The 26,454-nt window shown below is 53.6% G+C and overlaps 1 protein-coding gene across 2 annotated transcripts in view; it reads left to right on the top strand.

Moving 5' to 3' along the window:
- SDK2 (sidekick cell adhesion molecule 2) overlaps positions 1–26,454 on the top strand; it is a 239,661-nt gene that overhangs the window by 134,040 nt on the left and 79,167 nt on the right. For both annotated transcript variants that reach the window (XM_036997308.2, XM_036997307.2), the window contains exons 3-5: positions 3,184–3,290; positions 13,150–13,297; positions 18,849–18,982. In XM_036997308.2, coding sequence (XP_036853203.2) covers positions 3,184–3,290; positions 13,150–13,297; positions 18,849–18,982 — 389 coding nt within the window. The remainder of the gene's footprint in view (positions 1–3,183; positions 3,291–13,149; positions 13,298–18,848; positions 18,983–26,454) is intronic.

Here is a 26,454-nt window from a genome sequence, read left to right as displayed (position 1 = left end):
GGGGAGCCCAGGGGAGGCCTGGGGCCCCAGGGTGGGGCAGGCCTGCAGGCAGATGACTGACCTTCCTTAGGCCCGAGCGGGAGCCTGGCCGTTCCTGGCTGGAGCAAATAGACACAGAGCCTTCTGCAGAAACCTGCTTTTATTAAAGTTTAAATTTTATCACGTATCACTGACATCAGCAAACAAACCCGAATCCAATGAGTCCCCAGTGTCTTTTTTATAATGTACACTTAAATTATATGCTCAAAGTGCATTTTTAAATTTTATTTTTAAAATAAAGGCAATATATGCATACGGTAAAGAAAATTCTGATGGCAGAGAAAAACATAAAATCAAAAAGTATAAGTTGCCCTCCCTCCCCATCCCTGATACTTCTCCCAAAAGGGAAGTAACGCATTCTAGAGAATCCATCTCAAAAAATTTTACGTACATGCCAGAGTATATGTGTGTGCAAATATATACAAGCATATATACTACTTCAAGTTGTCCACTTGGTATCATACCATTTACACTATTCTTTGACTTTTTACCCACAAACTCAAATTATTTTTATTGGGTCAACTTGCACAATCCTAAATATTAAACTGAGGGTCTGGTAGCCTGCATCAGTCAACAGCAAACTAACCTAGCACTCAGCTGTGACATTGTTTAGCTTCTTACTTCCTCATGTTTTTATTTCCAAAAACAGCTCCCTTCTCTAGCTTGGACGCTCTGTCCATCTTTGTGTGCCCCTTGGAGACTGCCATAACAAGCAATGCCACAGTGAACATCTTATACCTATTTTTTTGCCACATCTCCTTAAGTGTATCTAAAAGGCCGGCTACCAGGAGTGCAACCTCTGGGTTAGAAGGCTTGCATATTCTTTTTTCTGATAGATTTTGCCCCAAAGACTAGACCAATTTACACTTCCACCAGCCTCTCTGAGGGTCCACCTCCCTCCCCCTCGCTCTTGCCAACACTGCGTGTGATCTACAAGGAAGTCTTTGGAACTATGATACACAAATGTCCTGTCTTGATTGGGCTTTTCTTTCATTGTAACAGAGGTTGAGCATCTTTTTGTGAGTTTGTTGGCCATTTCTGTTCATTTTCTAGTCCCTGGTGCCTTTTAATAACATCTGGTTCCATTTCCAAAGATAGAAAGCTTTTCTGGCCAATCTCTCCTTCCATCTTCCCTCTTGGGGCACCCCATTGCTTCTGAGACCCAATTTCCCCACAGCTGGCTCCCGTCCCCGCAGGAGAGCTGGGGCAGAGGTAATCAAGAGCCTGTGATGGGCTCGAGGACGGGTGGAAGGAGGGCAGGGAAATTTGCCAGAGTTTTGAGTGCCTGCTATCTCCCCATCATGGTGCTAAGCACCGTGGTGAGGGACAGATAGGAGCTGCAGCGGGTGGCAGAGATAAGAGGCTTGGCCGGCCAGAAGCCTCTGCATGATGCTGCAGAGCCAGGGCCAGAGCGCGTTTGGCACATGCCCACCTGCGGGGCTGGAGCCGTGAAGTCCAGAGTGGAAGGGGGGCCCTTTGGGATATGATGTTGGTGTTTGAGATGGTCAGCAACTGGGCTTGCAGTCAGTCCCTGGGGGACCCTGGCTCTGCCTCTTACTACCTGTGAGACCACAGGTCGATGATGACACATTTCTGAACCTCAATTTCCTCACCTCTAAAATGGGCATGCTAGTAAAAGTACCTGCTCCCTAGGAGTAGCATGGAGATTAAACATAAGTATCCCAAATGTAGACCCTGTCCGCAGAAAATGACAAAAGAGAAGCTAGTGTAGTGGGCTTTGCACGAAATGTAAGCTTAATATCTGCTAAAAATGCTTTTATGCTGAGATTATATTTCTTTTTGGTGCTTTCAAAAACATGCCTTTAAAATAAAATCCTGACCACTGCTATTTCTTTTCCTCCCCCTGTCTGGCACTTTTTTAAAGTCTTTGTTGTTGTTGTTGCTTGATTGTTTACCTGTTTACTTTTTGGTTGGTTGGCTTTAATGATCCTACTCGGCAAAGTAAAAAGTTGACAGTCTTATGTTGAGCCGCATGGTCCGTGATATCTGGTCGTCTGGGAACTGCTGTATGAGAGGATGGATGAGAAGAACTTAATACAACACCTGCGGCATGGATGGTGCTCAGAAAGTGGTAGTTGTTTCATCGCTGTGTGGTGATGATGGTGGTGGTGGTGATACTGACGGGGACAGGCCACGGCTGGAACTCATGCAAAAGAAAACCTGGTCACCCGTGGGACTAAGGTTGCTCTGTCTCAGGGCTGGCATAGCCTAGGGGCAGGCAGCAGTGAGCTTGCCCACCATGTCAGCTGGGCGAACCCTAGGACATCCAAAGACGGGGGAGATTTCCTAGGCACGGCCCCTCAAAGCTCTGAGGTCCCTGCTAGCCTGTTCATTGCCCAGGGATAGGAAAGGTGATCCCAGCGGGGGTGCTGGGAACAAGCCCCTCCATATTGGAGAGCCCCGCCCACCAATATCATGCCATCAACCTGGCCTCCTCCCTGCCTCTCAGCCCAGAGAGGGCACCACACACAGTGGGTCTCTAGCTGCCTTCCGCCCAGCACCAGGCTGCTGCTCTCCTGGCCAGTCACACACCTCCGGAGCCAGCTGCCGAGGGGCCCCTGGGCTTCGTGCATCCTGGCCGCAGGGCGCATATGTACAGAAAGCCCACCTGTTCTGCTCAGAAGGCTCTGCCTTTTCCCTCCACAAAGATGCAGTGGAGCTGCCCATAACTTTAAGGACGGAATGAAGCCAAGCATTTAGGGAAACAAGTCGATTTCCCTGTCTCTCTCACCTCTCCAGTTCAATGAATACTTACGGCACAGTCCTGGGCCTGGCCAAAATAAAATGCCCTGACCTTTCTCAGTCATACAAGTCACAGGCAGGGGAGGACAAAAACCTCCAACAGTCCTGGAAGACCTGGTCAGGGCCAAGGGCTCAGACACAGCACCTCCTGTCCTAGGGAAAGTGCAAGCTAATTCCTGGGCCCCTGAGCAAAAGCCTAGTTGCCTTCCTATTGATAAAGACCCCTGTGTGACTCCAAGACATGGCCAAAGAGTAAAGAGCTCCCTGGTGTTATTCATTCCAGGAGATGGTGATCTGGCGACCTCTGCCCTCTGACCCCAGTCTGACCTGGGCATCCTGTAGCTGCTGACTTGCTCACTGGCTGTCTTGTCTGCCCCCCAGGTACATGATCACCAGCCTGGACCGCACCCATGCTGGCTTCTACCGCTGCATCGTGCGTAACCGGATGGGGGCTCTGCTGCAGCGGCAGACAGAGGTCCAGGTGGCCTGTGAGTACAGTGGGTACTCTGGCGGGTGGGTGAGAAGCAGGAGGGGATCTGCAGGGTCCTCACCCCCCAGCCGAGCCCTGGCAGAGCCAAATCCCAGCCACAGCCTTCCATGCTCATTGGGTACTAACGGTTGCCCCTCCTGCTGATCCGGGCGAGCGTCCTCACTTCACACTTGGTAGGAGTAGGTGACGCCTCTGATACGTGACACATGCATCTGAGCTCGACACTCTTTAAATGAGCCAGCTACTTCTTTATTCAAAGGGGGCCCCTCCACCTGCTTCAAGAGCCTCACCTAGGATCAGCCTCACACCTTTGGTCAGGGGGGCTTCATAATGGCCAACCTGAACTTCTCCAGCTATGACTTTTCTTGGCAGACCACATGGGGACACCCATGACCCAGCTCAGCCCTGGGGCAATAACAGTGTAGGGTCCTCTTGGTCTCCGCGGCCATCGGGAGATGCCCATGGTGGGTTCCATAACTCTAAGAAGGAGCCAGGAGATGACAGGTTGGCATTCGTGGAAGGGCCAGGCTAGCAGCAGTTAAGTGGCAGGCCCTCATGGAGTCTCTGGGGGTGACAGCCTTCTCCCCAGTGCCACCAGCCCCCAGAAGGACTTCCTCAGACAGAAGATGGGAAGGCAGCCTCAGAAAAACCCAAGGGCCAGGGCCCCAGAGCCACCAATCAACACCGTCCCCGTGTGGCTCAGTATTGCCTTCCCAGTTCTGCCCCCATCTCAAAATAGCTGCTGTGTGAGACATGGAAAGATGAAAGGCTTTAACAATCCCTGAATCTTTAAAAAATGACACCTCTCATCAGAGCCCAGAGGGGCTCACCTCCAATTTAGCACAGGAGAGAGCTTGCTCCTTGGAGAGAAGTAGGGAGAGAAAGTTAAAAGAAAAACCTCAAGTGAGACAAAGTGTGTTTATAATAATTATGGAAAACAACCATAATCAAAGTGGAGGATGGATTGTCCCCATAAATCAGCACTAACAGCAGCTCCACTTACTCCAAGGAGTGGAAAAGCCCTAAATTACAGTGACGGATCAGGGCTGCTGCCGGCCGGCTGGAGGACTCCCAGAGAGCTTCATTTAGCCGGTCCCCAGAGTCCAGCAGGGCCAAGGGCAGGGCAGTGGGTTACCTTCCAGAAAGACTGAGCATGGTGTGTACACAAGTGTGTGTGCAAAGGTGTGGGTTCATGCACATGTTGTGCAAATGTGTGCATCTGGATCGACCAGCTTCTGTCCCTTTGTGTGTGGGAGACAGCGTTCCTGTGCATATGCCTGCAGCCACATTTGTACATGCATTGCGCTGCCTTTTTGCTCACCTATTCGCTGGTGATGACATGTATGTGCGTGCGTGCGGTGGGAAATGCCATCCAGGACACCGATCAGTCCAGGCTGCTGGGGTGGTGAAGTATCTGCCCCAAGGCCTTGGCTCATGGGAGACAACAGGAACTTTTTGAATTTGAGAGCTGGTGAGATGACACAGTCTCCTGGAAGCTGGCCCTGCTGATCAAAGAGAGAAAAGAAGGGAAGCCAGTGTCTGCATGGCGGAAATTCTTCTTCGCTTGGCTGTGATCAGGACCCATGAGCCCAGGAATCAGCCCCCTGACCCCTTACCATGTGCATGCTCCTTACATGTACCCAGTGTGGAGATGCCCCCTAGAAGCTAGACCAGAGCATGCATATGGCCCTTCCCCCTAGATCCACAAGTATCCTCTTGTCCTCAAGCTGAGGGATGCCTTCTGACCAGGCCCACATGCAGAGCAAACACGCAAGATGCCCCAACTGTGGACAGAGGCCTTTGATAAGGACCCAGTTCACCTGGCATGCCCGCATGCTGCAGTGAAGGGCTTAGACTGACCTGTGCTCCCAACCTGAGAGAGGGGGAGAAGCAGTGTCAGGGACTCAGGCTGCCCCAAACCCTAACCTTCTGTCCCAGCACAGACACCCCCCCGGGGGTGGGGTTACCTGGATCTCCCCACCAGACAGTGCAGGCCCCAAGATCCAGAACCATCACAGACAGGGATCTAAGCCCAGGTCCCTAAGGAGATGCCAGTGGAGATGCAACAAAGCTTCCAGGATAATCCCTTCCTCGGTGCAGCTGTGTGAATGTCTTCACTGCGGGTTCCCAGGATGGGTCTGAGAGGCAGGCAGGCATAGTTATCAGCCACATCTGGAGATGGGGAAATTGAGGCTCGGAGAGCTTGGACAACAGCCCAAGGCCCCACAGCCAGATTGCTACCATCTACCTTCTCGTACCTCGCTACCGTCACCCCATGGGGTGTAGCTGTGACCTCCTGGTTCAAATCCTGGCTCACCTCTCCCTACCTGTGTCACCTTGGGCAAGTCACTTAACCCCTCTGTGCCTTCGCTTGCTCCTCATGCATGAAGAGGAACGCTAATATCAGTGCCTGCCTTGTGGGCAGTCACACAGATGAAGCCATCAGTGGATACAGACCATCCGAAACAGTCGGCCTGGAGAACCCTCAGGGCAGAGCGGACTTTCCTCTGTGAGGCCAACCAGGGAAAGTGCCGGGAATAAACGTGCACAGCCCCTCTCACCTGTCTGCTTTCATGGGTACTTCTCCAGCCACCACATCTCCTCTCCACGCTGGACCCAGGGTGATACGAGGGAGGCACTGCATGGAGGTTGCAGAATTTGAGGAGGCGTGCCCTGTAGGCACTCCCCGCACACCTGCAGGCCCCTGGGGGCAGGTGCATCATTCACTATATCCCAGACCAGAGCTCTCCCCGCTTTGTGCCTACCGGACCTGCATCCGTCCCTCCGTCCCTTACACAGCCCCACAGAGGCACACGGGTCTCAGGATGGGTGGGTGCGGCTGCCTCTCTCCAAAGCCCTCTGTCCCTGCTGGTGACCTTGACCGCTGCCCTTGGGGCTCTCTCCAGGGGTCAGGCCAGGCAGGCCCCACCCCCAGCTCCCACCCCCCTTCCCAAAGAAGGACTGAACTGGGTTCTAATGAGAAATTAAATAAGGCAGCTGTGCTTACAACTAATGCTAATGGCAGAGTCGTTACAAAAAGATTCTTTACATGTTTTTAATTACAGCAATTAAGAGGGAGTCAATAAAACATCAGCCCCCCTCCCCAGCTCCCTTCCTGTCCCCACCCAGAGTGTCTTTGTTTTTCTAAAGTCACCATAAAGGTCTGGTGTGCTGCAGTGGGCTGAATGGCAGGAGAGGGTTGGAGAGCCTCCCTCAGGCCACGGATCCTGGCACCACCTCTGTGTTCTCACCTGGGCAGTGTCCGCAGCCACTGTCACAGGTCCACCCACACAGCACAGGGCCAGGGGCTCCTGCCACATCTGGGAGCTGGGCTTCCCTCTGCCAGTGGCTCAACAGCCTCCATACACAGTGGGACTTGAGGGCATCCGGCCCGCTGTCACATAGGTGGGGGTTGGTGCCCAAAATGTCACCCAGGGGCCAGCCTAGGTGGCCTTGCAGAGCAAAGCAAGCCTACTCCGCCCTCAGTACTCTCTCCAGGCTGGGCCCTTTGATAGTCTGTGTGCTCCGACTCATTAATCAATGGGTTTTTTTAATTCTCCACCTGAGGGCAAGCACTGAATGTAGAACATTTAGGGGCCAGGCTGTGGTTCAGGCTAACATTATTGTGTCTTCCTGGAGCACCCATTTTATCTGAATGTTTCATTTAGTCTGGAAACAGCTATTGCCATATGCCCACCACATGCTGAGCTCTGTTCTGGGCAGTGAGGACACAGGGGACAAAACCAAGACACATGTCCCTGTCCTCAGGTGGGGGTGACAAAAGTTAAGAGGTAAATATATGATGTAATATAGAATATGGAAGGCCCGTGAAGAAATGAAGTAGTATAAGGAAAAATGAAAACCAGGTGAGAAGGATGGAGGCCAGGGTAGGGGTCCGATTTGATGTGGTGGCTGAGGGAGGCTGTCTGAGGAGGTGACAATGAGCAGCGTCTCAAAGGAAGTGAGGGAATGAGCCACATGGACAGAGGGAAAGGTCATTCCAGGCCAGGAACCAGTACGTGCAAAGGCCCTGGGGTGGACATGGGTGTCTGAGGCCCAGGCAGCTGGAGCAGAGTGAGGGAAGTGGTGAGTGGGAGGAGATGTGGATGGCATTCTGGATTTTACTCAGAATGCAGAAGAACTCATGGATGTTGGGGCAGAAACAGGATATACGATCTGATTGCAGGGGGAAGCATTGTTTTCATAGTAAACAAAAAAAACTAGAATGAAATACCATCCCATGCCCACCAAATTGGAAAAACCAAAGAGTCTAGAAAGATCAAGCATTGGCAGAAATTCCCAACGCTGCTGGTAGTGTGAATCTGGAGACGAGGTTGGCATTATCTCATAAAATTAACGTGTGCATACCCTACCACCCAGCAATTCCACTTTTAGGCACATACTCCAGAGAATCTCTTAGCTGTGTGTGCAAGATCCACGTGAGACTGTTCTCAGCAGGACAGCAAAACACTGCAAACAAGCCCCAACCGCAGAGTTCTGTGCTCAGTACACAGATATCCGCACAGCTCTGAAAACGACTAAGTCAAGGACACAGATGGAGCTCCCCAAAAAAATGTTGCACAAAGAAAAGCAAATCACAGCACATGACACAGAATCATTCCAGGTATAAAGGGCTTAGAAACAGACCAAGTTAAACATAAATTGTTTAGGGATGCCTCTGTATGTGGTGAAACTTCAGCAGGGGTGGTGGGGAAGCAATGCCGTGATCGGCACAGGATTCAGGATTCACAGAAAATTCAGTCACCTCTGGAGAGCAGGGATGTGACGGCAGGGACACCCTGCGGGAGGGCACGAGGTTTGTTAGTGTTCTTTTCCTTAAACTGGGCGGTGGGTATGTGAGTGTTCGTTCTGTCTTCTTTAACCTGTACATATAATTATATTCACTCTCTTATATGCATGACATATTTCCTCATAAAAAGTTTTAAAAATAAATAAAAGCAATGAATATATTCTGAATTAGAATGCATGTTTTACAAGACCTTTTAAGATGTAACAGACAGCAGGAATTTTTAGGCCACATCCGGTTGTGCCCCAGGCTCACACTTCTTTGCTCTTGGGGGAGTGTATTAGGGAAGGTGGGCCAGCACTGCAAGGTATAACGTGGCGTACTAACAAGCACGTACCTGGGAGCAGAAGTGTAGGGAACCATCTGTTTCTACCTTAGAGTGAATGAGTGCTCCCAGGAGATCCTGAGTCCCCAGGCTCTGTCAGCATGTGGCCTCCCCTCCTCCAGCCTTTGTCCTGCACTGGCCAGCTGAGCAGACTCCCTCTTAGCAGCCTCTCTCTGTGCTGTTCAGTACATGCGTAGCTATGCCCAGAGCCCCATGAGCAGAGACAAGAGGCTCTCTGAACAGACCCAGGAAGCCTGTTTGACAAAGTGGAGCAAATGGGAGGGTGCAGGGGGTCTGAGACTCACAGCGAGATGGGGAGATGTGGGATGGACAGGTGGAGGAGGGCACCAACTACAAAACATGGACCGTGGCCCGTGGTGCCCTTCCCTCATCCAGCCAACCCACCACATGGACATCCATCTGTACAATCATTCATCCATCCCACTGGACATCCATCCATCCAGTCATCTGGCCATCCCACCACACAGACATCCATCCATCCATACAACCATCCATCTATCCATACAATCATCCGGCCATCCCACTGGACATCCATCTGTACAATCATCCGGCCATCCCACCACACAGACGTCCATCCACCCATCCCTCCCCATCTATCCATCCTTCCCTCCATCTATCCATCCCTCCAACCATCCAGTTATCCATTCATCCATCCATCTGCTGAACAAACCCTCCACCCTCCCCTACTGACATTCTTTAATTTCCTCTCACTAGCCTTTCTCTCCTACCTCCGGGCCTTCACACGCCCTCTGCCCTCTGGACCATCACACATGTAGCTAACACCTACTCTTATTTATGTCTCTGATTAAAAGAAGCCTCACCCCACCTCCCAGTCTGAAGTATGTTCTCCCACTGCCTCCCTGAGAAGGGCCCTGTCCCTTCTCCCTACCGGGTGCTGCAGTATGTCACCGAGGATCTGTAGGTTAGCTTCCTGACCAGACTATAAGCTCCTTGAGGGCAGGGGCAGGTCTTTCTTCACTGCTGAGCACACAGCCTGCCTGATGCACAGTGTGTGATGGCATTGGGTGAGTTTAGAGAGAGCCTACTGTGTGCAGAGCTCAGGGCCAGGCGTCTTGTAGGGATTTGCTAATGAATGAAACTGAATATAACTGCCTCTTAAAACTTACAGTATAGTAGAAAGAGATAAAGCATGTGCATTAAGAATGTTAATGCAGGGTATGAGTCATGAAAGAGGCAAAGAAATACACAGGAAGGGAGAGGTTTGAACGCTGGCCCAGCCGGGCCCTGACTGCTTGCCGTTGGGTCAGCCACTCTGTCTCCATGAGCTTTAATTTCCTCACTGATGAAATCGGGCTAATAAACTAGAGAGAGAAGAAAGAAACACTATTACCATGAAATTGCTTTAAATTGTTCAAATATATCTTCAGAGTTCTGTAAAAAGTTTTTTAAAAAGATAAAATTATTGTAGCAACCAAAATCAATGTGATTTATTGATGCAATTTTTTATAGACAGAGCCAAGTAATAGAAATTAGTAAACAACTAGAAATGTGTAGTTATTAAAGTTGAGCTTGTCGTGTTATTATGAGGGCTGGATGAGACAATGTGTGTGAAGTCAGGGGTCGACACAGGGCCTGGGTTCAACAAGTCTTTGTTCTTTAACTTTGGGTGGCATGGGGTCATCTTTGTTAAAGAGGTTGATTGTTCAACTGTGAAAAATATACAGGATTCCAATATTTTAATACTACAAATAGCAAGTGTAGTTTTTAGCACTTTAATGTACTCCTCCAGTTTCTATGTCTGCATTACAAATTACCCCCAAAATATAACGGTGGACAGCAATCATTTATGATGCTCAAGGATTCTGTGGGTCTGAACCTGAGCACAGTAGGACAGCTGTCTCTGCTCTGTGGTGACTGAGGCCGCAGCTGGAAGGCTCAAAGGCTGGGGGCTGAGATTATCTGAGGGCTCATCTGTTCACTCACATGTCCAGTGTTGATGCTGGCTGTCATGTGGGGACCTCGGGTCCCCTGACACGGGCCACTCCCATGTCTGGGGGTTAGACTGAGCTTCCTTACAACATGGCGACTGGATTCCAACCGAAGTGTCTGGAGAGATCCAGGAGGAAGCTGTATCCTTTTGAGGACCAGTCGTGAAAGTCATGTCACATTACATCCAGCGTATTCCAGAGCATGTTGGGTAGGAGATGAATATTGACGTAGGCATCTTTGGAAAGATACAGCCGGACACATGTGTTATTTTCTCACCTAATACTGACTATAACCTATGTGGGAGGTACTCTCCATTTAGTAGAAGTGGAAATTGAAGCTCAGCAAGGTCAAAAATTTGCCCAAGATCATGCTTGGCATGATCCTAACAGAGGTAGGATTTGAACCCAGGTCTCAATGACTCCAAAGCCACTAACCTTACGTTCACTGCCTACCAGATTCAGAACAAGGATGCCCACAGCAGAGTCTGCCTCTTGATAGTCTTAATCAGCTAGACCCCTCTGGAATACTTTGAACTGTGACAGGTTGGTGACCCATGGCTTATTCTGGTGGCATTCCAGGCAGGGACACAGGACGTGGTGCGGGCGTGGAGACCGGAAAGGTTGTTTGGGGTGAGATAAGGGAGGGATGACCTTGGATCTAGGCAAGGGAATTTGGCCTTCCCTGGGGCAGTGAAGAGAGCCCAGAGGTACAGAGCAAGTCCGTGATGTGGTCAGGAAGTTCGTCAGGGACAGTGTGGAAGATGGATGGGAGGGGAATCCACGGTAGGAAGGAGATCATGTGGGGATCGGTGCAGCTGGAGGAAAGGGCCAGCTTTCTGGCGGGGCCCGTGGGAGCAGAGGGGCCTGGTAAATGGGACTGATGCTCCAGAGGAAGAGCCAGGGAGAGGGAGGATCACAGAAGGCCCGAGGGTTTGAGCCTGGGGATCCTGGCAGACGTGGGCGGGGCAGCTATTAATAGAAGTACCAGAGCAAGGAGGGCATGGCACGGAGGCAAGACGCCCAACATTTTCTCTTGGAAGCTGGACGTTGGGTGTTGGAGCTCAGGGAAGAGCCAGGATAGGTATGGTGTCTTTGCAGAGGGACTCTTATCAAAACCATTAGACTTGGGTTGGCCGCCAAGAGGGCAGTGTGGCCAAGAAGAGAACCAAGACCAGGTCTTTGGAAAACGAGAGTATAGGCCAGTGGTTCTCAAATCTGGTGGAGACCCAGGCATATGGAAGCAGGGCCCTTCCATGCCCAAGGGAGGAGGGTAGGACAGGAGCAAGCTGTGGGCTTACCAGGCTCCCAGGGGACTCTGAGACCCACCGAAGTGTAAGAACCACTGGCCTGAACCCAGACGGTAGTTCCCAACCTCGGCTCACACTGGAACTCCCTGAGCGGCTTCAGAAATACAATGTCTGAGTCCCACCCACCCCCAAATGTCCCTCCCTCTGGGAACACAAAAGGGGATTCCAAGTAGCAGCTAGGCTGGGGCTTTCCTGGTAGAAGGAAGGAAGAAGAGATCAAGGTAATGAGGAAGTTGAGAAGTAAGTCAAAGCAGCAGATCAGCCGTGTAGATGTGGCCCCCTTGCTTAGGGAGGGAACAGTAGAGGGAAAACGCAACCGAGCTTTCAGTGGTCAGCACCTTGCTGCATGCGTGTGAATTCTGACAGCCAGCTCACGCCCCATACCAGAAATCAGGAGTGTGGGGGTGAGATCCTGGCGTTGGCACTTTTTAACTCTGCAGGTGATTCTGACTGACACACAGTCAGGTTTGAGGACAAAGATGCTTCTCACACTTGAATATAGACACACTTCACCGGGTTGTTAAAACGCAGGTCCTGAGTCAGCAGGCCTGGAGTGGTGCCCAGGCTGCTGGCCCGCGGACCACACTTTGAGTAGCCAGGATGCAATAAGTTTCAAGAGTCTTAGTGGTCAGTACACACATCCCTTCCCACCAGCCATCGCCCAGCCTCTGCTATCTGAATTAGACCCCACCCCAACCCCAGCAGGCAGGGGGGCAGCCAGAAGTTTCCCACATGCATCTCCACTGCTCTCTGCTCCTGTCCTGGCTGGCAGAAGTCAGAGCTGGAATAAATGTTCCCCTTCTTATCTGCCAAGGGGGTTGGCATGTTCATAAAAGGGTAGTATGGTGTTTAGTTCACACGTTCACATAGCTTCACACACTCCCCACAGGGGGCAAGGGAAGGAAATCTTCAAACCGTTATGAGCCTGCAAGACGCTCCGACCCACAGCATGCCCCCACCTCCCACCGAGGGCACAGGAGGTGGGCCTCAAGACATGCCCTTCACCTCACACCTAAAGCCCTGCTGTGCTCTAGGGCAGGGGAGAAGGGAAGTTCTGACTCCAGGCTCTGAGGTCTGAGTTCAAATCCTCACTGCTCCTTCCTAATCACATGTCCTTAAACAAGTTGGTGAACCTCTCTTGAGCCTGTTGGGGCCATTTTTCAGTTGTTAAATGTGTGAAATGATGTCCAACCTCTCGTGGCTGTTGGATGAATCAATCGATTCATGGATATATATGGATATAAATGGATGTAAGTCCCAAAAGCCCAAAGCAGGGCGTGTCGTAGCGCTAGGGTTAGCGGGTGGGTGATGGAGTCATGCGGGTGGTCTGAGCGTGGTGTCCCCCCCCCCTATGGTCATCCTGTCTGCCCCCCATTTCCCTCCTGCTGCCACCACTCCCAGCCCTGGAGCTGGGCAGCCTGACCCCGACAGCGCTCTTCCCCCCGCAGACATGGGCAGCTTCGAGGAGGGCGAGAAGCGCCAGAGCGTCTCCCACGGAGAAGCCGCGGTCATCCGCGCCCCGCGCATCGCCAGCTTCCCCCGGCCGCAGGTGACCTGGTTCCGGGACGGCCGCAAGATCCCACCCAGCAGCCGCATGTGAGCACCCCGCTGGGGGCTGGGGGCAGGGAAGGCGGGGGGCTTGCCCTGGGAGAGGAAATGTGGGGCCACATGAAGCTCCCCAAATGCTGAGGAGGGCCCTTTCCACAGAAGCTTTTCAGCTCTTCTGGGGTGTAGCCAGATCGGGGACCTCCCAGATAACGAGGAAGTCTGGTTCACGAGGGGCTTTCTGGGAATGTGCGTGACAAGACTTGGAGCCGTGACAGCTCCCTCGCCTCCCTGGGGAATCCCAGGGCATTGGCTGCATGCTCAGCTGGAGACTAATCCTGCCTCCCAGAGCACTTAGACAGCCCAGACAGGCCCAGACGGGCGTTGTCACCGTGGTGCCCGGCCAGGGCTCCGCGGAGCGGACAAGGCAGGGCGCCATGGGAGGCAGGGGATCCCCAGCGGGTGGGCGGCCCCTGGGTGTTGCCCGTGTGTTTTGGCTGCGGGGAGGAGGGGAGGCCTGGAGGGGAGAGAGACACACAGTCCTTTCAGCGTTCACAAGGGCCCCTCTGTGGCCCAGGGCGTCGGCGGTGCAGCCTGGCTTGTGGGCAGGAGCCACGGAGCTAACACCTCCTCAGAGGGCAGGGGTGAGCTTTCCTCCTGGGACACACCCTCAGGGTGTGGAGGCAGCCCAGGCTTTCCTCTTTCGGACTCCAACTCCCCCTACCCCAGGGAGGAAGAAAGATCGCCATTGTTCTATCTACTTGGGGCAAGTCCACTGTGGGTGGAGCCGGTCCAGGTCTCTGTAGGAAGCAGGTGCCAAGACGGGCAGTTCTTGCCCTTGAGGAACATGAAGCCTGGTGAGAGAAGCATAATAATAATGACATGATAATATTCTGGCAGTAACAGTGGTGCCCGTTTACCAAGTGCGGGCTGTGCTCTTGGGCCTGGGCTCACACCCCACACGCCGCCTCTCCTCAAGCACAATTCCTCCCTCCGAAACAGAGACTCTCTTTCCCCTTTGTTCCCTTTTCCATCCCCAAAGCTCAAAATACACCTGATGAATGTATGACCCTCACAACGGCCCTACCAGGTGGCTGGTTTTATCCGCATTTTACAGGCAGTGAAGTGAAGCTCCTGAAAGTTTAACTGCTTTGCCAAATCTCACACGCTTGGTTCCAGGCTTGCCGACTCCAGAGCAGGCTCCTGAATTCCGTCCTTATGTGGAAATGATGAAACAACTGGTACCAAGGCGTAGGGGAAAAAAGGATAAAGTGACTGCACTTGTAGAGAATCAGTCCTGGTACACTGATTCTCAACCTGGCCACTTGTTGAAATTATACAGGTTAATTTAAAATACATTGATCTTTACTACTCTTCACTCACATTCTGATTTCATTGGAAAGGGATGTGCCCTGGCACTGGGATTTTCAAAGGCTCCTCAGTGATTATAATGTGCAGCTACTGTCCTAGAATGTATCAGTTACCTACAGGCATGATAATGTTGCATAACAAATGGTCCCAATGACCTAAAGCAATAAGCATTTATTTGTCCACTGAATCTGCAGATTGGTGATCTTGGCTGGGCTCTCTCATTTGTCTGGTGATGGCTGGCTTTTGACTCATTAGAATAACTGGGTGGCTCAGCTCTGCTTTACACATCTCACCCTTCAGCCAGCCTGCCCTAGCATCTTCTGGCAATTGCAGAAGAATAGGAGGGGAAGCAGAAACAGATTGATTCTTCAAGCCTCTGCTAACATCCCATGGGTCAAAACAAGTCACATGGTAGAACCCAGAATCCAGGAGCAGGGAAATTGACTCCACCGTTCAGTGGGAGGGCCTGCAGAGTCACATGCCGAAGGGTGTGGCTGTAGAGCAGGTGAATACTAGAGTGGCACCCCACGTTAACAGATGAACTTACGCCATGTGAGTCAGGGTGTGCTCCCTTCAGCCCAATTCAGGTGCAGTGAAGCCAGCAGAACATAGCTAACCACTAACACAGATACTGAGGTTGAGTTGTAGAAGGGGGGGGGCTCTGCCACACAGGTGCTGAGGTCATCCCACATGTCCTGCGTGTAGCAGTGATGGCATCCTGCAAACCGGTCAATTGGTAGTGCTATCTGGAATGCCATGTTGAGGTTCTGAGGCTTCATCCAGACTCAGGGAGGAATGCCACGATAGCTTAGCAGTATGTGCGGGGCTGCAGGAAGGGCCACATGGGCACTTACCTGCTACATTCACTGCAGTACCTGAAACCCTTTCTCCGACCTCACACCCATCATCTCTTACCTTGCCCCTTCACACCTCCCTTCCTCATTCCTGACCTCACCCCCTTCTCATCCCCAACAGCCTCTGGCACCAGGACAGGTGGTCTTGGCGTGCACACACATGCACACCTTCACAGTCACACCCAGCGTCCCCCAACCCCCGCCAACACTCCTAGCAAACACCTGAGAACACCGGTGATTTTATCTCCGCAACTACAGCAGATTAATATACATAACCGACAGGAAAAGTCCCTGGAAGTAAATTCTCTGGTGTCTGTTTGCCAGAGATACCTATCTAATGAGTGCTGTCAGCCAGGGGGGCGCCTGGGCTGCGGAGGGTCACTGTCTGCAGGAGCTGCTCTCCCTGTCGGCGCCGAGACAGCGATTAGCAACACCTCGCCCATCCCCTGGTGCTCCCTGTTGAGAAGGAGACAAGATGCCTCACAGACACATGCTGGGGGCTTTGGGCAGGTCCTAGGATGATTTATTTTATTCTTAATTAAATTATCATTTGGGCCCCCATGAAGCCCAGAAAAAAGGCTGGTTCAGTGGGAGTAGTAGATGGAAGGTGGGTGGAGCTGGGCCAATCAGAGACACAGGAAAGACAGACCTAGTGGGTTGAAACCAGAGAAGTATGGCTGAGAAATAGAACCCAGCCCGGCCTGAGAGCTGAGCCCTGATGTCCATGCCCTGCAAGAATTCTGCCAGCTCCCAGCGTGCATGCTTCTGGGGTGCAGCAACTGGAAGCCTTCTAGAGTGCCAGAAACAGCTTTGTGTGCTTTGGAAATGAGGTACAGGGTCATTCCAGAACCACCTATCAAGGGAATGGTTGTCCTGCACGAAAGGCCAGGTCAGAGGCCACCAGCACATACCAGTCTCTCTGCGTCCCAGTCCACACCACATGCAGAACTCGAACCTAGGCCCTGTGGGTCCCAGTTCAGAGCACTCCCCACGTGATAGTCGGGCAATGCTAGCTGCAGTGACAGACAGACCTCCAAATCCCAGGGACTTAGCAACACAGACGTTTATTTCTTGCTCAGTGAAAGTCCCACCACAGGTGAAGGGTGGGGGTGGGGAGGGGTCTCCTCCAGGGTCATTCAGGGACCCTGGCTGCTGGATGCTCTGCTGTCATCAGCACCAGGCCTTCAAGTTGCCTTGCTGTGACAGCATGGCAGCTGCCCCGGGCATTCTTGTGGTCCAAGCCTAGAGGTGTTGCACGTACCTTCCTCCGTATCCATGGCTCAGCCACACTGTCCTGCCCAGAGGCAAGGGGCTGGGGACAGTGACCCCTGGCTTCCCAGCAGCTTCAGTACTCTGTGGAGCAGAGCCTGCAGCTGAGGTGGGCCGTGGCCGTCCCTGCCACCTCAGTGTGCCATCCCACCAGGACAGGGCATCAACCACAGCACAAGCCACAGTTTGGACCTGGTAAATCTTTGGTGGGGGCTGTCTTGTGCCCCATAGGGTGCTTAGCACCATCCATGGCCTCTGCCCACTGAATGCTAGCACAGCCCCAAGCTTCTCTCACCAAGAGTTGTCCAGACATTGCCAGATGTCTTCTGGAGGGGCAGGTAGAGAACCAGTAACCAAGAAGGATCGATCATAATACAGACCCAGTATTGCTCAAGAAGAGAGTAGATTGGGGGAGGAGTCTTCCGGGTCACAGAGGAAGGGGATTGGAGATGGGAGCCTCCTTCTCTGGAGGCCGAGGGGGCTCAGGACAGGCATTGAACTGGAGAGTGGCACCGGGCCGTGTCCAGCGTGCCCGCCCACCAGAGGCTTCACTCAGCCTGTTCCTGAAGTGCCCTGGCCATGGGAGAGGGTGGGGAGGGGGAACCCAAGTGGTCCAGGGCAGGGCTGCTCACCAGATTAGTCCTGATGGACTGTGTGCCAGGTAAGGGCTGTGCAACACGGAGGGAGACAGCCTCAGGCTAGACAGGCACCTCACTGCAGCAGGGACAGACATCAGCATCCCTCAGCCTCAGGGCTGGACGGGCCCCTCACCAGCATCTGCTTCCACCCCTTGCTCAGATAAAGACTCTGAGGCCCAGCCAGGTACAGGCTGTGTGCCCCTTAGAGGCCAAGGCCTGAGCCGCTAACCAAAGCTGCCCCTGCCCTGGCCACAGCCCAGCTTCCCTTCCCCCAGCCCTCGGGCACCCAACAGGCTACACTAAAGGGCGAGAGCCCATGTGGGGAAAATGGTCACCCTGTCCCATCTCGTCACTTTAAAAATATTTTGGCCTGCCTCTGTCCTACCTCCCAGCACCTCATTAACTAGAAGTTAAAAAAAAAAGAAATTGAACATTATTAGGGAACCCAAGAATTGGGGCAGAGGTTTTGCCTCCCTACTTCCCCGAATCCACTGACAGTGTGAGACTTAGCACGTGAACCCCCAAAACCAGGACAGGGGACAGCAGCACAGCCAGGCCTGGAGGGGCATTAGCAGGGACATTTATTTGAGAGCCTGTTTAAAACCATGTAACATCCACCTAATGGGAAATTTGAAAAGAATTCAACTGAGTTTGTCCTTGTTAAACTAACATTAAGGATGTTTAACAGCTGTCTCGGGCACATCACATTAAAATCCAGAGATAGGCTTGACAAACTAATGGTTTTGTTTGCTGTTGGGAGTATGGGCGAAGGGGGAGCTGGGCAGCCAGCATGGGCAGCCCTGGCACAGTCCCACCCACATCCAGTGGGGTTCCCTGCCTGCAGACAGCCCACGGAAACACCCCACTGCTCGGCCAGCCTCCTTTCTCCCCTGTCAACCAGCCGACGTGTTTTTGTTGTTGGCTTCTGGAGGTGGAAACTGATACCCTAAGAGGGGACTGGAGGGGCATATAAAGCCCAGAAGTCTGTGTTCCTGGTGGCCTGTGGCTTTAGGATCAGTCGGAGCAAAAAGGTTAAGGCACTGATTCTGGAATGGTCCTGCTCATTTCTAAATTTATTGTCATCCCTCACCATTCATTCATTCATTCCAGTAAATGGATTTCCTTGGTCTCTGGATGCTCCTGGTTGCAGAGAGAACCTCACACGGCCATGGTGCTATGATGTGGGAAGGGGCAGGATTCCATGGGAGCTCTGGCCCCTAGCCCAGGCCTGGCATGAGGGCACGGAAGCTTCCTGTGGATGGTCCCAGACCTGACCTCTGGGCCTGTACTGTATTTGGGTCTGACCGCCAGTGCCTGCAGCACTACAGACTAAACATGGCTAGAGTTTAGGCAGTAAGTGCTTCTGGGACGTGGGTTGGAGGAGGGCTCCAGGGCCCCCAGCTTCATGTCCCTGCTTCCATCCCTGGATGCTCAGGGCCCCTGTCTGAGGAGTCCGTTTTTTCTTCCCAGAGCCATCACCCTGGAGAACACCCTTGTCATCCTGTCGTCGGTGGCTCCTGACGCGGGCCGCTACTACGTGCAGGCTGTTAATGACCAGAACGGGGATAACAAGACCAGCCAGCCCATCACTCTCACTGTGCAGAGTAAGTAAGCAGCAGGGCCTGGGACTGACCCGGAGCACGCCACTAAATCTTGGGAGTGGGGCTCCAGGGGGTCATTGGGAAGATGGAACGGTAGTGGAGGAGGGGGACCGGAGGAGGGCAGGGCAGGAGGGAGAAGAGACCGGCTGTGGTGGGGATGTGAGGGCAGAAGCAAGGGGGGAGCCGAGTTCTGGACCCCATCTGTTCCCGAGGCAAGTCGGGGGTCCTGCGTCAGGAAGGGGGTACCTTAGCTTGGCTGTTAGCAGGTCCTCTGGAGGCCTGGGGAGGGCGTGGAGGGTAGGAGAGAGCTCGTGTATGTGTGGACGACAACCACCCCGGGGGCTGAGGTGCTGCCAGGGAGAGCTCGCCAGGAGACGGGAACCTCATTTTTAAAGAAATATACTAACTGCGTCTGCTCAGCTGGGATATAGAACGTGCTGCTTCTACTTGGAACCAGGCAGTTCCCCCCCCATGGGACTACAGGCTGTCTGCCCGGGCTCCTGCCTAAAAGTGCCCCTCTGTCCATCCCTGAAGACCCCCCAGCGTCCTGGAAGAGAGAGGCAAAGCTCTCCCCAAGCCAGAGCACAGAGGGTAGCAAACTAAAAGGGTGACTCCTTGGGTTTCCTTAGGCAAAGAGGCATTTGTCCCACCGAGACAGAAGGCCGGTTTCTGGTCCGCGAGGAAATGCCGGGATGTCCTCCCTGGCCTGGCCCTCCCCGCCGGGCTGGCCCCTCCCTCCCTGCGTCATCCGTGGGATAGGGAAGGTGGGGTGGTGGCTCCAGCAGTAGGAGCTGGCCAGGATTCACAGTCATGGGACAGAGCTTCCCGCAGCAGCCAAGCAACCACTCAAGCTGGGGGAGCCAGATGTTCACGTCCCTCCACATCTGTACAATGGCTGCTCCAAAGGCAAGTCTCATTTATCATCCATGGCTGTGCTGGGACACAGCCACCAGCAGTCAGATGAGAGCGTGCATCCTCACGGGGTCTTCCTTTGTCCTTCCTCCAATCCCAGCCTCTGTCTGCCGGTGTCCGGAGAGCCCTAAACTCCTCAGCCCCTTTCTGGACCTTCTGATCCCCAGGAGAGCCCCTTTCCATATTTGCAGTTACCTCCATTCCAGGCTACTTACAGACCTGGATGCAGGAAGGAGAGTTCCACCTGGATACTGACCCGTCAGGGTCACGGGTGTAATCTCAGACGTTGGCCTGGGCCAGGGTCTCAGTCTAGTCCCCAAAGCCTGGGGCCCAGCCCATGACCTGGGGCTGCTATTTCTATACAAAAAGAAATTGAATCATCAGAGGCACGTGTTTTCCCCATAAATTTTCCAGTGATTAGAGTCCCTGATGCCTAATGGAATTCAGTCATTTGGTAAGAGGCAATGTTCCTGGTCCAAGTCAAGGCCAGGCATCATCTTGGGTGACTCAGTTTACCTGAGACCAGAAGTTGGAGCCTCCCACTCTCTGATTCTCCCCCAGCACCTAACCACCTCCTCACGGGAGTTAAACCAGTTCCTCTCCTGGCTGACGGTGGGCCCTCTGCTCTCTGCTCCATCTCAACACCCACAGCCCTCGAGCTGGCCCCCGGGAACCCCCATGTCCCTCCCAAGCCTCCCCCAGCTATTTCTCCCACCCCACTGCCGTCACGCAGTGTTTGTACTGGATTGAGAGCAGAATCAGCTGATTTTCAGCTAAGTTCTCCTCCCACAAGTGACTGCACTTCAAAACCCTGCTCATGTCGGTGACACGGATCCCCCAGCCTGCCTGTCTGCCTGCCAGTTTACTGGGAGCAGTTGCCTCTTTGCTCACGACAAGCTCCATGTCCCCTCGTTTACCTCGCCAAGCCTCGCCTCGCCCTCTGCTCTCCCCCTTCACCCCTGCATCCTTCCTCTGCTCAGTTCAGCTTCTCAGCATCCCACGAAGGGACACCTATGCCCTTCGGAAATGCAGAGGGAGAGACCAAGACCGGTGACCCTGAGAGCGCCTCCTGGCCCGGGGTGACCGTGGTGACCTTACACAGACCGTCACAGCTCTTGAAGAGTCCATACCTAGGTGGTGGCCCCACATTCAGGGATCAGAGCTGCACTGTGCAATAGAAATATAATGTGGGCCACATAAGTAATTTAAAATTTGCCAGTGGCCTCATTTTTTAAAAAGGCAAAAAAATCGGTGACATTAATTTTGTTAATGTATTTTATTTACCCCAGCATATCCAAAGCATTACCATTTTAACATACAATCAGTATGGAAAATATTAATGAAATACATTACATGGGTTTTTTTTTCCCATACTAAGTCTTCAAAAAATGTGCATATATTGCACTTAGAGCGCACCCCGATTTGGGTGCTAGATTTTCATCCGAAATTCATCCTCTGTGTTTGGATTCGTAAAATTTACGACTGGAAAGGTGGAGTCGCACATCTAAGCGGTTCCACATATACTTCAAAGTGTTCTAATAACCAGTGTGGGGATCTATTTTTAATTAAATGTAAGTAAGATAAAATTAAATCACACTTAATCAAAGGGGCACCAGGCACATTTCAAGAGCTCACAGCCACCTGCGGTCTGTGGCCCCTGGGCTCATGGGCAGCTGGAAGCCTGCCCCGGAGAGGGGAGCAGCTCGCCTCCCTACCCCACCACGCACCTGACCTGTGGCCCAGGTGAGGCACGTGGTCCCTGACCCTCAGTTTCCTCCTCTGTAACATGATGCCAGGGATGAAAAGAGGAAGGGAGTGGAGCATAGATGACAGCGCATGTCCCTCACGCCTGTTATCAAAATCATCCCTGTGGCAGCAGGATCTAACTTTTCCTCTGCATGGGGAGCCCTTCTGCTTCCCCTGGCCCTGGGGCCCTGTCCACATGTGGAGCTCATGTGGAAGATGCCTCTATTCGTTGCTCTTGTGTGCATGTGATTTTCCTGGCTAGACCTTTGGGGCCCCATGCACCTCACTGTCCAGAGCATGAACCTAATGAGGTTGGTATCCTGCAACCCATCCCTGAGGGCCAGGTTGACCCCTCACCCTAGTCAGTCATCCAGAGACCCTATGAGTGAGATGACTCCGCACAGCCCTCCCCAGCTGAAAGCAGCCGATGGTAAGGGGTGTCCTGCCGGTTCTGACATCCCAGTCTACCCGAGCTGTCCCCCTCTGCCCACCTGAGCTGTCCCCCTCTGCCCACCTGAGCTGTCCCTCTATGCCCACCTGAGCTGTCCCCGTCTACCCACCTGAGCTGTCCCCCTCTGCCCACATGAGCTGTCCCTCTATGCCCACCTGAGCCGTCCCCCTCTGCCCACCTGACCTGTCCCTCTCTGCCCACCTGAGCTGTCCCCCTCTGCCCACCTGAGCTGTCTCCATCTGCCCACCTGACCTGTCCCTCTGCTCACCTGAGCTGTCCCCCTCTGCCCACCTGAGCCATCCCTCTCTGCCCACCTGACCTGTCCCTCTCTGCCCACCTGAGCTGTCCCCGTCTGCCCACCTGAGGTGTCCCGCTCTGCCCACCCGACCTATCCCTCTGCCCACCTGACCTGTCCCTCTCTGCCCACCTGAGCTGTCTCCATCTGCCCACCTGACCTGTCCCTCTGCCCACCTGAGCCGTCCCTCTCTGCCCACCTGAGCTGTCTCCATCTGCCCATCTGACCTGTCCCTCTGCCCACCTGAGCCGTCCCTCTCTGCCCACCTGAGCTGTCCCCGTCTGCCCACCTGAGCTGTCCCCCTCTGCCCACCTGAGCTGTCCCTGTCTGCCCACCTGAGCTGTCCTTCTCTGCCTACCTGAGCTGTCCCTCTCTGCCTACCTGAGCTGTCCCTCTCTGCCCACCTGACCTGTCCCTCTCTGCCCACCTGAGCTGTCCCCGTCTGCCCACCTGACCTGTCCCTCTCTGCCCACCTGAGCTGTCCCTCCATGCCCACCTGACCTGTCCCTCTCTGCCCACCTGAGCTGTCCCTCTCTGCCCACCTGAGCTGTCCCTCCATGCCCACCTGACCTGTCCCTCTCTGCCCACCTGAGCTGTCCCCCTCTACCCACCCGAGCTGTCCCTCCATGCCCACCTGAGCTGTCCCCCTCTGCCCACCTGAGCTGTCCCCGTCTGCCCATCTGACCTGTCCCTCTCTGCCCACCTGAGCTATCCCCCTCTGCCCACCTGAGCTGTCCCCGTCTGCCCACCTGACCTATCCCTCTCTGCCCACCTGAACTGTCCCCCTCTTCCCACCTGAGCTGTCCCCCTCTGCCCACTTGAGCTGTCCCCGTCTGCCCACCTGACCTGTCCCCGTCTGCCCACCTGAGCTGTCCCTCTCTGCCCACCTGAGCTGTCCCCCTCTGCCCACCTGAGTTGTCCCCCTCTGCCCACCTGAGCTGTCCCTCTATGCCCACCTGAGCTGTTCCTCTCTGCCCACCTGAGCTGCCCCTCTCTGTCCATGCATCAACTGAGAGCTGCCATTTTCAGAACAGAGGGATGGTGAGATTGGGGGTAGCCAAGGACCAGGGGTGGGGGAGTGGGAGGGACAAGAGCTTGACCACATCAGGGGAGAACGCAGGTGAGGGCAGGTGGACATTAGGTCCCGGAAGCTCAGGGAATGGCGCCGGGGAGGGGTTCCTGGAACTGAATGCCAGAACAGTCAAGGAGGATGGGAATGGAGAAAAAGCATGTGCGTGTGCAACCAGGAAGTCACCAGGGACAGGGAGGAGGTCGCATGCATGGGGGCTGAGGGCAGCAGGTTGCTGGTGGCAGCCAGGGTTTGGAGGTGACATCTGGGAGGTGGTAGAAGTCCGTGGCTCCCAGCAGCGTGGACAGTAGCCTAAAGGAAGATTTGTTTTCCTCTGAGACTGAGTGAGGACTGAGCCCGAGAGACAATTGGGGGGCGGTTAATGGTGCAGGTTTTGTAGCCAGGGAAGCCTGGTCCCCATCCTGGTATCATCTGTTATGAGCCAGTGTCACTGGGAAATAAATTGCTGCACCTCTTTGGCCTCCATTTTCTTGGCCTTGTCATCTGTAACTGTGGGTAATAACGATGACCTGTCTCAGGGATTCCTGTGAAGACAGAATGGCTGGGTTCAGCAGAGGGCCTGGACAGTGAGTATCCTCTTCCCTGCCATCAAGAGACCCCTGAGGGTCTCACCACCTGGTAGCCTCTGGGTCCATCACTTGGTCCAGGCCCAGCGGTCCTGGGGAGGAGGTGAGGAAGCTCTCCTGAAGCACAGGCAGGCAAATTCCCAGGACGAGGGACTGGCATTTATTGAGCATCTACTATGTGCCAGGTACTGCGTGCTCACCCCAGACCAGCCTAGCTGGCCGGCCCCACCAGAACCTTCCTTCCTGACACCCATCACATACACCTTTAATCCCTTACCCATCTGAGCATTGATCTGACTTCCCCCCAGACCACGCTCTCTGAGAGGACAGACCCCTGCCCATCTTGCTGGGTGGGGAATCCCTGGTACCCGGCCCACAACTTGGCATGGACTGAGCACTCGCCCAGAAGGAACTTGTGGAGTTGGGGGCTGTATCCAGACGACCCTTAGAGGCAGTGATTTCTATCCCCATTTTGCTGTGCACAAAGCTAAGACTCAGCAGGATACAGTGACCTGCTGAGGCCACCCCCAAGGCCCTCCTTCTCTGGATTCAGGGTCCTCAGCCACTGCTGGTCCCTCCCCTCAGGCCCTGTGGGCTGCTGCCTGGGCCTGGGCTTGACCTCCAGGGTCTCTGGGTGGGTGTTGTCTCCCCTCCACCCCTCGAAAAGCCCATGAGCCAGCCTGAGGCCCTGGGGCGGCCCTCACATTGTTAAACCACGCAGGGTCTGTTTACCCAGGTACGCGGGGCACGCTGCTTGGGCTCTAACTGTCTGGCTCCTTCTCATGCTCCATTAATCTGGGCCGTGGCACCTGTGCACCTGGCATGTAATAAACAACTTAGAGCACACTTTTATGGATTCAGCTATATCAGCAGCTTTCAATCCAATAGCTCTTTATGGCACCTACATGAGGCTTTTATACTGTTGCAATTATTTTGCTTTATATTCTTCCTTTCTTCCCGGTTCATTTTACTTTATTTTTTACATTTTATTCCCATCCTGCCCAGTCCTTTCCCAGCCGGACCTAGAGTCCAGCCAGGGAAACCTGCCCAGGGCTGACCAGGGTGGCCCAGGGCAGCAATGGGGCTGCCACACACCCTCCCCGTAAGGGCGCCCTGTCGCTATCACCCCAGGGCTGCACGTGTCATTGTGGCCTACTTCCTCCAGCGCCTCCTGGAAAGGGGCCAAATGAATGGATTTGTTGTGAGAGAAAAAGTCCCTGGTGGTTGTATTTTCCAGCTCTAGGGAGCAGGTGTGTGGAGAATCTTGAAGCTTTTGCCAATTTGGGGCCTATGCTGACCCACAGAGATAAGAGCTCACTACTACTTCAAGAACTCAAAAAATAAAAAAGGAGATGCTACTGCCTCTTAGAAGAGTTTGGGGTGTTGTTTTGTGTTAATAAACCCCCCTCATGACAAGTTCTCTTTTGTTTCAAGCATCAACCCTGGAAGTTATACAATGAAACCTCTGGTTCTGTTCACGCCTCCACCTGACAAGTGTATGCGAGCCCCTACTGTGTGCCAGACACCATTCCGGCACTGGTGAAGTGGGGGTGAGCAAGACCGTCTTAGCTTGGGCAGCCGCAGCAGAATGCCTCAGACCACGGGGCTTCCACACAGACCTGTTTCTCACAGTTCTGGAAGTCCGAGATCAAGGCACCAGCATGGCTGGTTTCTGCAGAAGGCCCTCCTCCTGGCTTGCAGATGGCTGCCTTCTCGCCGTGTCCTCACGTGGCAAAGAGAGAGAGAGACTGAGAAAGGGCAGGGTGGCCTCGGTTCTCCTCCTCCTCTCATCAGGGCACCAGTCCTGCTATGACCTCATTTAACCCAGTTACCTACGGAAGACCCCCACCCCCAAGTACAGTTACATGGCGGTTAGGGCTTCGATGTACGGTTGGGAGGATCGGGGGCTCAATTCGTCCAAAGCAAAGATCCATGAATACAAACTCCCTCAGGTGATGTATTAACTTTCTAGGGCTGTTGCAATAAAATACCACAAACTGGGCAGCTTACAACAACCAAAGCTTGTTCTCTCACAGTTTTGGAGGCTAGAAGTCTGAGGTCAAAAGGTCATCAGGCTGTGCTCCCTCGGAAGGCTCCGGGGGAGGCTCCTTCCTGCCTCCCCTGGCCTCTGCTGGCTATGGCCATCCTGGGCATTCTTTGGCTTATAGTGGCACCCCTTTGATCTCTGCCTCTGCCCACACCTGGCTGTGTGTCTGTATCTAAATTTCCCTCTTCCCGTGAGGACACGTCATGCTGGACGGAGGGCGCACCTGAAGCAGCAGGACCTCATCGTAACCTGATTATGTCAGCAAAGACCCTATTTCCAAATAAGGTCATAGTCAGAGCTGCCGTGAACATGAGTTTAGGGGACGCCATCAACCCCATACAGGGAGTTTGTATTCTAGTGGAAAAGAT

The sequence above is a fragment of the Manis javanica genome, chromosome 4, assembly GCF_040802235.1.
Source record: "Manis javanica isolate MJ-LG chromosome 4, MJ_LKY, whole genome shotgun sequence".
NCBI lineage: Eukaryota > Metazoa > Chordata > Mammalia > Pholidota > Manidae > Manis > Manis javanica.
The sequence above is the reverse complement of the archived record's forward strand: the minus strand, read 5'-3'. Positions and strand labels throughout refer to the sequence as shown.